Here is a 14,498-nt window from a genome sequence, read left to right on the forward strand (position 1 = left end):
GGAACAACTGGACAGTCAACACAAAAAACTGAACCTCAACCTCTACCATACACCATATACAAAAACTAACTTAAAATGGATCATAGAGGGGCGCCTGGGTGGCTTAGTTGGTTAAGCCTTTGGCTCAGGTCATGATCCCAGGGATCTGGGATGGAGTACCAAGTCTCAAGCTCCCTGCTCAGCTGGGAGTATGCTTTTCCTCTGCCTCTGCAATCTCTCTTGCTCTCACTCTCTATTAAATAAATAAATAAATAAATAAATAAATAAATAAATAAATATCTTTAAAGAAACACCTCACAATGGAGAACTTCCATGTTGGTGAACACATGGACATGTGGGGACAGTGGTGCATCTGGAGAGGGCATGGAGGCTCCAGGTCTCGTGCCCCACCTCACCCTATGCATCTCTTCCATCTGGTTGTTCCTGAGTTATATCCTTTTATAATAAACTAGTGATCTAGTGGGAAAAAAAAACACAAGGTACCACTACACACCTGTTAGAATGGCTAAAATTAAGAAGACTGGGGGCACCTGGGTGGCTCAGTGGTTGAGAGTCTGCCTTCAGCTCAGGTTGTGATGCTGGAGTCTTGGGATCAAGTCCTGAATCAGGCTCCCAGCATTATTTTAAATAATAATCTTTAATAAGATTTTAAATCTTAAAAAATAATAAAAAATAAAAAGACTGATCATAACAAGTAATGGCAAAGATGTGGAAACCGAAAGGATACAAAACATTGCAACCACTTTGGAAACCAGTTTGACAATTTCTTAAGAAGTTAAATATACATCTACTGTATGACCTAGACACTCTATTCCTAGGTGATTAAGTAAGGGAAATAAGCACACGTCTGCGCAAACACTTGTACCCAAATGTTCATAGTAGTTTTATCTACAAGAACCAAAAACTTAATAATGCTGAGTGGAAGAAACCAGGCCAAAAAAGGAATACATACTGGATTATCCCATTTATATAAAAATGTGAGAAAATGCAAATTAATCTATGTGATAGAAAATAGATCAGTGGTCATCAAGGGCAGAGAAAGGATTACAGGGACACAAATAAACCTTTGGGGTGATGAATATGTTTATGATATTAATGGTGATGGCTTTACAGTGTATACAAACTATACATTTTAAAATTTTATTTAAGAAAAATTTTTAAAGCTTTTATTTATTTATTCATGAGAGACACACATACACACAGAAGCAGAGACACAGGCAGAGGGAGAAGCAGGCTTTATGCAGGGAGCCCGATGCGGGACTTGATCCCAGGACTCCAGGATCACGCTCTGAGCTGAAGGCAGACGCCAAACCACTGAGCCATCCAGGGATCCCTATTTTATTTTTTAAAGATTTTATTTTATCACAGGACCCTGGGATCACAACCTGAGCCAAAGGCAGACGCTCAACCACTGAGCCATCCAGGTGCCCCAAGATTTTATTTAAGTAATCTCTATACCCAACATGGGCCTAGAACTTACAACCCTGAGATCACTGACTGAGCCAGCCAGGCGTCCCTCAAACTATACACTTTTAAAAATGTGACTTATTTTATGTCAATTTGTTGAAAAAAAAAAAAAAAAACCCACATGGATTAAAACAAAAAAAGGTGTTTTCCTAGGTTATCTAATCATGATCTTCTTCATTCTATTCAGATTCCTCTCCAAAATAGAGTTCACAATATATAGTCTATTTTTAAAAAGATTTATTTATTTGAGACAGAAAAAGAGCGTGTGTGCACGAACACACGGAGGGGAGAGGCAGAGGGAGAGAGAGAAGCAGGCCCCCGGCTGAGCAGGGAAGCCAACGCAGGGCTCAATCCCGAGACCCCGGGATCATGACCTGAGCCAAAGGCAGATGCTTAACCTACTGAGCCACCGAGGCGCCCCTAATTTTATTTCTAAATATTAATTGAAAATACTGTGGAGAGTTTAAATCTAAACATGAAAGTTATTATTTATGCATCGGGGGTTGGATTCATTAATCTTTAACGGTATTTCCAGCTCTAAAATTGTGGGTGAGGGGCAGCCCGGGTGGCTCAGTGGTTTAGCGTCGCCTTCGGCCCAGGGCCTTATCCTGGAGACCCCGGATCGAGTCCCACGTCGGGCTCCCTGCATGGAGCCTGCTTCTCCCTCTGCCTGTGTCTGTTCCTCTATGTGTGTGTCTTTCATGAATAAGTAAATAAAATCTTAAAAAAAAAAATGTGTGTGTGACTGAGCATGTGTGAGTGTGAGAATGTGAAAGTGTATGAAGGGGAGTATGAGAGAAAAAGTGATCAGTGAGAAAGTTCTTACTATAGTTGGTCCATAGTTTTATCTTCATATAGTCACAATTAAGGATCATTATAGCTCCTAATTTTTAATTAACAAGAAATAAATAAGGATCAGAAGGAGAAATAAATGTGCTTGGCTGCACTGATCACTTGAGGGAATGATGAGGCTGAAATCATCAGGGGAAAAGATCTACACACATTTCTACCTGCCAGTCAGTGCATCATTCTAAGACCTGCACCTTACATGCAATGCAAGCCGATGACCACCTCACATCAGAGGCAACTACAGCAAGGTTTGGGAAAAGAGATACTTCAATTAAGATTTTTGAGGCTTTCCATAAAGCTATGTTCAAATATTTCAAACTATTAAAAAATATGCAAGCTTTAAGACAAGAAAAAGAAGAAAGAAAAGGAAGAAAAATACATCCTTCACATACTATATGTATCACTGAAATATACAGACAGCACATGATGTATTTTTCTTCTCTATTTTCTTTTTTTAAATCCCAAAGGATGAGAATATAAAAGCAGAACTTCTTGTATGAGGTATGAAAGGTTTCCAGCGTGTTTGGGATCACAGAGGGGGCATTTATTTCTATTCTGGAACCAAAGGTTTTGAAATGCAATAATCTCTGTATAGATAAATTCCTTGCAAACCCTATTCTAGAAATTGAGGAACTGCTTGGTCACCACAGGAGATTTTTTTCCAATACTAGATGTAAAATTTATAAGAAACAATAGACCTCCTCTTACATTTGTTCTAAGTAGAGTCAACCTGGCCTACATTTTGCCTGGCCAATTAATGTAGATATAGAATGAAATTTGCTGGCAAGGTTTTGTTAAGCAAGGTAACTGATTTGAAGCAGGGCATCTTTTATAGCTCCTGATGCCTGCAGAGCTTATGACAGGTTATTTCTGCTTTTAAGAGAAAGAAGAGAGAAAATCATCTAGAATTCATCACTGTTACTATTAGACTCCATTTGAAATCTAAAACACACATAGTTAAACTAACAGTAGAAATAGAATCCAACTTTTTAGTTCCTATTGGATGCCTAACAGTTTAATATGTAGCTCATGAGAAAGCTGTACAGATTTTCCAGGGGTTGGCCCTCGATTAGAACGATTGGGTGATTGAGTGATTGATTTAATGGACCCCCATATAGTGCTTGGTAAGCACCAAGTATTATTTTAAGTTCTTTACAAAGAGTAACTCAACTAACACACATAAAATAATATTATATTTTCCATTTCCCAGAGAAGGAAATTGAGAAACAGAGAGAGATTAATTTGTCCAAATCATACAGCCAGTAAATATGGAGCTGAAAATCAGATTCCAATGGTCTACTCCAATTTGTGCTCATTAGTACCACACTGTGCTGACATCCATACAAAAGATGTTTCTTGAACATCTATTCTATGTTTCAAGCTATGTAGCTCTATGGTGGGTCATGGGTTAAATATAAATTGTGGTCTCTGCCCCTCAAATACTCTTCGATTTAACTGGAGGACAAAACTATGCAGGAAACAATTTGAAAACCCCAAGAAGACAAATTATGTCAGCCAGGGAGGAGAAAGTGGGATCCTGGATCTGAATTAGGTGGAGGAAAAATGTGACATGGGCTTGGTAGGCCTCGAAGGGTTCCCTGGACAGTGGGAAGGGACGGCAGTGGGGAGCATGGGATGTTCACAGGAAGAGAAAAAACCCCTGGCCGACACATGGGAATGTGCTGCTAATGAAGACTGGAGGGAGAGGCAAGATCAGATGGAGAACTGCCCAGGGTGAAGGCCCAGAAATCTAAACTTGACATCTTAGACAACAGGGAGCCGTGGCAGGTTCTTCAGCAGAAACATGACATGAGGCACAGAGGACTGTGAAGTGAAGGGGGGCCAGGTGATTTTCTGATTTAAAAAATGTAAATGTGGGGGGATCCCTGGGTGGTGCAGCGGTTTAGCGCCTGCCTTTGGCCCAGGGTGTGATCCTGGAGACCTGGGATCAAGTCCCATGTCGGGCTCCCTGTATGGAACCTGCTTCTCCCTCTGCTTGTGTCTCTGCCTCTATCTACATATATATCTATCATGAATAAATAAATAAAATCTTAAAAAAAATGTAAATGTGGAACCTTAAAAAGATTTAAGTAGTGGGACACCTGGGTGGCTCAGTGGTTGAGCGTCTGCCTTCAGCTCAAGTCATGATGCTGGGGTCCTGGGATCAAGTCCTGCATCGGGCTCCCCAGAGGGAGCCTACTTCTCCCTCTGCCTATATCTCCGCCTCTCTGTGTCTCTCATGAATACATTAAAAAAAAAAAATCTTAAAAAAAAAAAAAGATTTAAGTAGTTGAAGCAAAATCATTGGAGTGGAGATGGGCCAGGGCAAAATGCCTATAGGATGGCCATGGTTTTGCATATGATTCCCCCACCACCACCATGGTAGGCAAATGACTCCCAGGGAAACACGCCCTGTACAGGCCCCTCCCATGAGTATGGAAGGGGCCGGGTGAATGAGACACCATTACCCATGTGTTATATGGTACAGCTGACTTTTTCTTTTTAAGATTTTATTTATTTATTCACGAGAGACAGAGAGAGAAGCAAGCTCCTCACAGGGAGCCCAATGCGGGACTCGATCCCGGAATACCGGGATCACGTCCTGGGCCAAAGACAGATGCTCAACAGCTGAGCCACCCAGGTGTCCCATGGTACAGCTGACTTTAAGAAAGGGAGATGGGGGGGGGGGGGACATGGACCCTGAGGCTCATCAGGTGAGTTCTTAAAGGGGCAGGGTTCTTTCTGGCAAAAGAGATTCTAAGTCAGAGGGATTTGATAGAAAAGGGATTCAAAGTGATAGAGTCTCTGTTGCTGGCTTTGAAGACAGAGGGGTGCACAGGGCAAGGAACGGTACCAGGCTCGAGTTGCTGAGATGGGCCCTCAGCTGATAGCCAGTAGGGAATTGGGGACCTCAGCCCCCAAGCTGCAAGCAACTGAATTCTGCTACAAGCACATGAGCTGGGCAGAGGACTCTGAATGCCCGGAAGAAAGCAGCAGGCCAGCCGACAACTTGATTGTATCCTTTTGAGACCATGAGCAGAGAACCCAGTTACATTGTGCTTGGACTTCCGACCTACAGAACTGTGAGCTAGTAAGTGCGCATTGTTTTAATTTGTTATGAAGCAATAGAAAACTAATGCAACCCTGCATGGGTGCCAGGTCCCGCTGGGAGAGGCAGGAGAAGGGATGACCTCCAGGTGGCTTAGAGGGGGAAGCCACTTCATGAGGCACTCATGGAGATCTTCGTTGAGACTGGGGATTCAAAAAAGGAAGACGAGCCCAGCTGTGCTGATCCCAACCAGCACAGCCGCACCAGAGGGCCACAGGACTGTGGGAAGATCAGGCATGGTGTGGTGGCAGCTGGCCCAGGAAAACCAGCTGGGAGGAGGGTGGATTCTGAGAGAAGACTTGTCAGTGTGGCCTGCTGGCAAAGCCAAGGACACAGGCAGCACGGGCTCTATCTAGATGGACAGTAGGACAATTTCTTTTCTTTTTTTTTTTTTAAAGATTTTATTTATCCACGAGACACACACACACACACACACACACACACACAGAGGCAGAGACACAGGCAGAGGGAAAAGCAGGCTCCACGCAAAGAGCCCGACGTGGGACTCAATCCCGGGTCTCCAGGATCATGCCCTTGAAACCGCTGCGCCACCGGGGCTGCCCAGTAGGGCAATTTCTTTTTTTTTTATATATATATTTTTTAAATTTTTATTTACTTATGATAGTCACAGAGAGAGAGAGAGAGAGGCAGAGACACAGGCAGAGGGAGAAGCAGGCTCCATGCACCGGGAGCCCGATGTGGGACTCGATCCCGGGTCTCCAGGATCGCACCCTGGGCTAAAGGCAGGTGCCAAACCGCTGTGCCACCCAGGGATCCCCTTTTTTATTTATATATATATATATATATATAGAGAGAGATATATATATTTTTTTTTTTTTTTAATTTTAGTAAGGCAATTTCTTTGCAAAGCTGGATCTGAGAGACTGGAGACAGAGTCTACGCCAGGCCTAGGGTGGATGCAGGTAGTCACCACCTGGGAACTGACATTTATCATATGTACACTCTGTGCCGGGCACAGTGGGAAGTGTTTCTCATGCGTCCTCATTTAATCCTCACAACACCCATTTGTAAATGGCAAAAAACTGTCAGCATCTAAGAAGGATGTTATTCCTCCAGGGACAAGTGGTGATTTCAAAAGCCACCATTTCAGGCAGGCAAGAGCTCACTCTGCTGTCTGCCCAATGCACTTCAGTTCTGGGATGACTTCATCTGGTCCAGGCAAAATTAGAGCCATCGTGTCAAGGAAACCCCCTGTGTGCAGCTCGCCAAAAGCAAGGTGAAAGGGGGTGAATACCTTGCTCTGGGGTTTCAGAAGAGCCCCCGAGTGACATGGGAAAAAGACCCTCAGACTGAGAAACCTGCATTGTGGTCTAGTTACCTCTGGCACTTGGGGCAACTCATTGATTTTTCCATCAATGGGAGGATGGAACTAGATTTCTAAGGTCCTTTACCGCTTTTGACAGGAATGAGGACCCAAGTGAACTTGGGAACATCAATTAAATAAGCAAGACCATAGGGGCATCTGGGTGGCTCAGTCAGTTAAGCATTGGACTCTTGGTCTTGGCTCAGGCTATGATCTCAGGACCTGATGACCTGATCTTCAGGGAGCCTCCTTAAAAAAAAAGAAAGAAAAAAAAGCAAGACCATAGGAGTCTGGGTCCTGATAAGCAAGAAGTGCTACTGCAGAGCTAAAAGACTGGAAAGACATTTTGGCCAGAATTAAACAGAAATGGACAGAGTACCAGAGTTAAAAAAAAAAGAAAAAGAAAAAAAGGAAGTGAGCAGCATTTAAAGGTTTAATTCCAAAACAGCAAAGTAGAAGGCAAAATAGAAAAACAGTCTGCTGGATGGATAAATGGGCTCCTTGGTAAGGATGTTGGACGCATCCTAGCCAGATGACATCCTAGCCTGTCATATCTCAGGACTCTGCCAGATAGGGCCCTGTCCTCTGCAGTAAGAGAAGGGGAGGGAGGGTCAGGACCCTCCACTGGGGGCAGGATGAGGCAGGCTATCCAAACCTATGCCATTGAACAGCCCCTTGGCTGATCTCATGCTGGCCAAGCACTCTTCTTGGATTTGGCTTCCCTTGAAGGGAAGAATAGATGTCCTGCTGATGCTGATTTTGAGTTAATGGGAGGTTGTCTCTGTGACCAGATGGCTCTGGCACAGATGAGAGAGAATCTCTGAGCCCTCAAAGAAGAGGGACAGACCCAGCCGGACTTCCATTTGATGACATCTCTACCATGGCCAGCTTCTCACTCTCTGGTGATGTCAATGGGATATAGAAAGGAGGGGAGAACACGGGGCCAGGGAAGTTTAGGAAGTTCAAAGGCACTTGGACCCAGGCTGGGATTTGGGAGCCCACTGATCTGACCCTGGAATGTGAATAGGAGAGAAGCAAATAAATAAGACTGGCAAGGGCAAGGCAAAGCAGTCCCAAGCTTTCAAAGGGGATTCCAGTGTCAGCCTGACACACAAGGTGAGGGTCAGACCGGTAAGACTAACGGCCAGGAAAATGTGCTATTCAAGAATGGAGAAAGTTCCTTATTAATCCACCTGCCGATGTTAGAATCATCAGGGATGCTTTAGATAAAATAACTGATGGAGGGGCACCTGGGTGGCTCAGTCGGTTGAGCATCCAGTTCTTGGTTTCAGCTCAGGTCATGATCTCAGGATCTTGGGATCAAGCCCTGTGTCTGGCTCCGTGCTCAGCCGGAAGTCTGGTTGGGATTCTCTCTCTTTCCTCCCTTTGCCTCTGCCCCCGCTTGCTCCCTCTCTCTCTAAAATAAGTAAATAAATCTTAAAAAAAAGAAATACTGATGGGGAAGAGGCAGACCTAGAGACACAGATTTCAGTGATCTGGCCTGGGGCCTGCATACTGCTGTCATAAAAAAAATTCCCCAAGTCGTTCTGATGTAACTTGTTTCCAAGGGTTGAAAACCACTTGCCTAGCCAGTCGTTCTTAATATGTTTTTGGAGGAGCGGGAAGCAGAAAAGGCACCTGGGAGGTTTTTCCCCATTGCCCATGCCTGCCCCCTCTATCAACATCTTAGTGAAGGGGCTGTGCCTTTAGGTTAAAAAGCCTGATTCTGTTATTCTCACCCGCAGTGGAGAGCCATTGGTGGGGTGGAGCTCAAGAGCCTGCATTAACGTTCTTTATTATGTAACATTAGCTTTACACAAGAGAATAAATATAATTTATCAGTAAGTTAAGCAGAATAATAATAGAAGACCTCATGACCCATCTGAAATCCTGGACCTTGAGAAACACAGTTGGTATCACTTGTTATCTCTCCTCCCTCTGCCCCCTGCCTCCCCACGGGAGATAACCTCCTTCTTCAATGGGGTCTGCATGATTAACTAGCATGTGGTCTTGGCACTTTGCTTCCAGGAAACCCAGGTTCTGGGCCTGGGGAGGGCAGGGCCTGCAGGTTGGGAGGGTGGGAGGAGGCGGGGAGGAGGATCATAAGCACTAGAGGCAGAGCCAGGGGAGCCAGGCAGAGCCTGCCACGGCCTCTGAAAGCAGGCAAAGCATTTGTTAAAGTACTAGAGAAATCCCTTTAGACCCAGTACAATGGAGACCCAGATGCTCTCGGAAAAGCCAGGCTTTCAACTGTTTTGTTTTCCCAGCCCTGGCTGCCACCGCCAAACTGACAGGCACGACATAGCTTAGGGGGTGCAGAGTTCAAGGCCCCCAAGATCCTTCGGGCAAGAACAAAAAGGTGCAACTTGATCTCTCTTTCTCTCTAGGCTAATCACTCGGGTGAGCCTTTTCTTAGGATTATTATTCTATTATAAACCCAGATGCTTAGAGCGAATCAACTGCTACCTTCCTTAGAATGTACAAAGTAGGTCAGTGTCGGTGTACCAGGGTGCACCGCCTCTGAACGAGTGCCACAGACCATGTGAATAATTAAATCGACATGTCCCCCAGAGCAATGCTGCAACAGGAGAGCATTTTCTCTCTCTGGGGATCGTCAACCCCCTGAGGAAAGAGGAAGCCCAAGTATCCAGCTGTAGGAGCACTAAGGGGAAGGGGAAGGCGGGAGAGTAGGGGTGGGAGTACCAGGGCAGAAAATCAGTTCTCGGGAGGCTGAGACAGAACATGGGGCAGGTCTATCCAGGGGAAATTGAGTCAGGGGCTGTGTTAGGAGACAGATGCTCAACATGAGGGCTGGTGCAGAAGGATGTCAATATTCAATATTGCTTAGGGGATGGAGAGAGAACAAAAGGTTGGTTTAGGTGACATGGGTAGCCAGGGTGGCTTTAGGATCTGTGGGTCTTTAAACACTCCACAACTAGGGCCTGACATGGATTGGGGGGCCTTAAATCACATAAGGGCTTTAATGTGTTTTCTAGAGGCAGCTGCTCCCGTGGATGAGAAGCCCAGAAAAGATCAAGAGTTACCCACCACCTTGCACAAAGATGTGTGTGCTGAGTTTTTCATTGGCTATAAAGAGCTAAAGACTCTCAGGGGAAAAGCTGTCACTCCTGGATAATGAGGTCCTGGCAGATGACAATGTGAAAAATAAGACAAAGAAGGCCAGCCTGCCCTCTGAGAGGCTGGTAGACAGCGTGGTGACAGTGTGGCATCCGACCTTGGACTAAAGATCTCCTTGATGGGGGTAGGAGCCAGAAAGCTACAATTTTGGGTGCAAGGCCTGAGCATACCACAGAATAGACCCCAGCAGGGATCTGAGGGGGTAATCACAGTTATGTTGATGGTAAATACTATGGCCTCTTTTACATTGCTGCTGGGAGTAGACATTGTTACAACCAGTGTGGAAAACAATTTTTGGCATCTCCTAAATCTGAGCACATGTGCACCCTACAACCCAGCAATTCCACTCCCAGGAATGTGCCCAGCAGAACTGTGTGCATACATTTGCTCAAAGACGTATAAGAACATCTATAGCAACAGTATAACTGGCAACCACCTAAATACCCATTGATAAGTACCGTGTGGTACGTCAAACTACAAAGCAGTAAAAGTGAATAAAGTACAACATGAACGAATTTCACAAAAATAATGTTGATATAAGGAAGATAATGTGAAGGTACAAACTACTTAATTTCATTTATATAAAATAGCACCAATCTATGAGGAGAACACCAAAAACTAAAAACCATTAACTTCTACACTTTAAATGGGTCAATTGTACGGTGTGTGAATTTCAATTAAGCTTTTTTTTTTTTTTAAACTATGATATTAGAAGTCAGGGTAGTAGTTACCCTCGGTAATGAATAATGACTGGGAGGGGCTTCAGGAGGGACTTTGATGCTGGCAATGTCTGGTTTCTTGATTTGGGTACTGATTACAAGGGTGTGCTCAGTTGTGACAGTTCTATATACTTACAATTTGTGCACTTCTTAGTATTTATGCTATGCTTCAACAAAAATAGCAACAACAATGACCACAAACCAAACAGGCCTGGCCTGGCCTGGCTCCAGTACATGGGGATTGGGAATGAGATATGCTCAGCTCACTCGCTCCAGAAAGGTCCTGCCACTAGTGTACACGGCAAGAGGACCCAGCAAGGTTATGGAGTGGGGCTCCCTATTTCATCAGTGAAGCATTACCCACAAGTCCTGGAGGAATTTTCAGAAGAGAAAGTAGGGAGGCGCTGCCTATGGCCTCGCTTCTCTGAGCTCGCCAGAGTAGGAAGATTCGGTCCCAGATGCTAAAGTATTAGTCTTGGGAGCATTCTTGCCTCAGAACAGGCTAGACCATGGCTACTGTGACTCCTCACAGCCCAGCTTTGTGGGGGTCCCCTCTGTTGCTCCTGGACTGGAAAGGGAGCATATCTTCAGGGAGACCTACAGGGCCAACTGCCTGAGGTGGGCAGAACTGCCTCGAATTGTGGCCCCAAGGTCAGCCTCTGTCTGCCCCAGCCAGGCTCCTCAGGGGTAGGTTTGGAGAGCCATGTCAGCCACTGCCTAGTGGGGGCATCTGAACCTCTAGGAAAGTGGATACTAGGGGGAGACACTGGAGCATGGGAAAAGGCTCCCTGAGAACCCCTTGTAGAACAGAGGTAGGATTTTAGGGTGCAGGGCCACTGGGGATCTGAGGCTGTGGGCCAAAACAGGAGAGAGGACTGATTGTAGCCCTTGGGCCAGTAGCTAGTGGGGACCTCTTCCAAGTCCTTTGGAAGTCACACAGTGTAAGGGACTGCCTCCAGGGTCAGGGACTTGAAATCCTGAAATTCTGACTCAATTCTGCATTTAAGAAAACCTTCCAGGGTGCCTGGGTGGCTCAGTCAGTTGAATGTCTGACTTTGGCTCGGGTCATGATCTTGGGATCCTGGGATCGAGCTCCACATTGGGCTTCCTGCTTGGCAGGGAGTCTGCTTGTCCCTTTCCCTCTTGCATCTCCCCCAGGTTGTTCTCTCTCTCTCTCTCAAATAAATAAATAAAATCTTTTTTTTTTTTCAAGGATTTTGTTTATTTATTCATGAGAGACACAGATAGAGAGAGAGAGGCAGAGACAAAGACAGAGGAGAAGCAGGCTCCACACAGGGAGCCCGACACAGGACCCGATCCAGGGACTCCAGGATCACACCCTGGGCCTAAGGCAGGCGCCAAACCGCTGAGCCACCCAGAGATCCCCTCAAATAAATAAATAAAATCTTAAAAAAAAATCCTCATAGGTGACTGAAGCATAGCTGGGTCCAGAGACCCACAGAGATAAACACCATTCACTTCTTCATTCAACAAACATTTACTGGGTCGCTACTCTGGTTCCTCTGGTCAGTGCCAGGCTGTCAAACCTTAAGGAGCCCAGGGTCTGGTGTTCATGGAGAGGCTGACATGTGACAGATAATTATAACGCGGAGGGATGACAGTGATGACAGAGGTTCTGGAGCACAAAAAACGGCTAAAAGAACCCACATGCAATTCTTTTTGCAAATTGTAATATCCTCCTAATTCATTCATTTCACAGGCCTGAATTTTTGTATTTTGCATTCAGAAAGGTCCAGCAGCTCAGGCCCAGCTCAACAATTATAAATATTGTCCATTGCAACTCCCTCTGGAAGGAGAGGGTTTATTTACCTGTTTTTAAAAATAATAAAGAAGCTAGAAGAGATAATACAAGATAGCTAGCTATGTCTGTTTCATAATTACTGCCACTAAAATAATCTAGAAGAGGCATATCTATTTGTCACAATCTTTAGGGAATGGGTTTAGTTTATCATACACAAAGGAGTCCATCGGATCAATACCTCACTCCCCATCACGTACATGCACAATAACAAACACCAGCTAATTCTCTTCTTCTAGGTAGGTCTGCATTATATGACACAGAAATGTAAACATAAAATCAGTGTCCGGCCTCAGTACATAGGTAAGTGATACGATCTATAAGACTGGCCTACTATGTACCTCCTTTTCAGTAGTCGTGGGGATCTATGACATCCAGCCTGGAATTTCCTATGTCAGTTGCCACCATGGCCCCATGAGAGTACCCTTTTTTCAGCAAACAGCGAGGGCATCCTGTTCACGTGGGCCTACTCTGGAGCAGCCCCACAAACAGAAGAAGCCAAAGGGAAGGCACTTTCAGCAAACAGGAGCCTTACCTTGGTCCCATGGTAGAAGTCATCCACACACGTAGCATTCATGAAAGTCTGATGGAAGTGGGTGCTGGTGTCAATGCCTCCAGGGATCACCAGCTTCCCAGTGGCATCAATCACCTTGGCCCCTCCGGGGATCATCAGCTCACGGCCCACCTGCTGGATGATGCCATTCTCAATGTAAACATCAGCCTCGTGGGTGCAATCATCGTTCACCACCTTGCCTCCCTTGATGAGAATCCTCACGCTGCCTGAATTGGCAAGCATGTTCCTATGGAAGGTGAGAAGAAGGGCACCAGTTAAGGTCAAAGTCCCTTTTCACTGTAACCAAGGTCCCACTTGTTCCTATCAGAGCGCAAACTCCATGGGCAGAGTAAGTGAGCAGGGAAGAAAAGGAAGTTTCTCCACAGCCTGAGAACACTGGTCCTACAACCAGCTGGAGTCACAAACCTTCCACTGACCTCATATTGGGACTTACTGGGAATCATGACACAGTGGCAGTAAGGATGATTCTGGGGCTCAAAGAAACATCAATGTCTACCTTTCTGAAATGTTGGGTAGGCTTGAAAGCATTTTAATATCTACTGTGTGGTTTTATTCCCAAAACATTCTGAGGAGTGGCATTTTACCAAGAAACTGAAATTGCAAGTAAGGAATTCACGGCTTCTAAACAGCCAAGTTAAACCCAGATGCCTTATATGACCAATGTCCCCATTAAACCATATGCTCCCAAAGATATCACAGGCTCCTGGGGCATGTCTCAGAGAGCCAAATTCCCTAAGCCACCCTGTTGCTTAATTTATGTCATTCTTCAGATAGATTCTGCTTCAGCTAGCCCTCCCATGCTTGCCTCAAGACCAATACCACACCAAAGCTCCACAGCTGGCTGTACAGTAAATAAGCTCATCTGCAGAGCTTTGGATAAGCACCTTCACTCAAGCTCCATCCCCAGAGATTCAGCTTTATTTGCTCCAGATTGGGTCCCCCAGAACCACTATTTTTAAAAGCTAGAGAATTTTACCATATGCTTAAAGAATTAATGCCAATCTCTTGCAGAAAGGAGAGGAGAAGGAAACGTTCCCAACTCATTTTATGAAACTCATTTTATTACTCTGATACCAAAGCCAAAGACAGTAACAAAAAAAGAAAACTATAGAATAATATCCCTCATGAGTATCGATACAGAAATTCTCAACAAAATATTAGCAAGTAGAATTCAGCAATACATAAAAAGAATTCTACAGCATGCAAAGGGAATTTATTTCAGGGATGCAATGTTGGTTCAATAATTGAAAATTTAATCAATGTAATCCATCATGTTAAAAGGCTAAAGAAGAAACATCACATAATCATATCATTTGATGCATAAAAAGCATTTGACAAAATTCAACATCTATTCATGACAAAAGCTCTTGGAAAAGTAGGAATAAAAGTTAACTTTCTCAACTTAATAAAGAACATCTATGAAAAACGTATAGCTAACATCAGACTTAAGCTTAAAAGACTGAATGCTTTCCCCCTTACAACTGGGAATAAGGCAAGGA

At 44.7% G+C, this 14,498-nt stretch overlaps 1 protein-coding gene across 1 annotated transcript in view; it reads right to left on the reverse strand.

Moving 5' to 3' along the window:
• The window catches only part of DPYSL5 (dihydropyrimidinase like 5), a 97,520-nt gene that overhangs the window by 41,276 nt on the left and 41,746 nt on the right, over positions 1 to 14,498 (reverse strand). The window contains exon 2 of the mRNA XM_025983894.2: positions 12,961 to 13,225. Within this exon, the coding sequence (XP_025839679.1) occupies positions 12,961 to 13,221 (261 nt within the window). The 5' untranslated portion in view covers positions 13,222 to 13,225. The remainder of the gene's footprint in view (positions 1 to 12,960; positions 13,226 to 14,498) is intronic.

The sequence above is a fragment of the Vulpes vulpes genome, chromosome 8 (genome assembly GCF_048418805.1).
Source record: "Vulpes vulpes isolate BD-2025 chromosome 8, VulVul3, whole genome shotgun sequence".
In the NCBI taxonomy this organism is placed as follows: Eukaryota; Metazoa; Chordata; class Mammalia; order Carnivora; family Canidae; genus Vulpes; species Vulpes vulpes.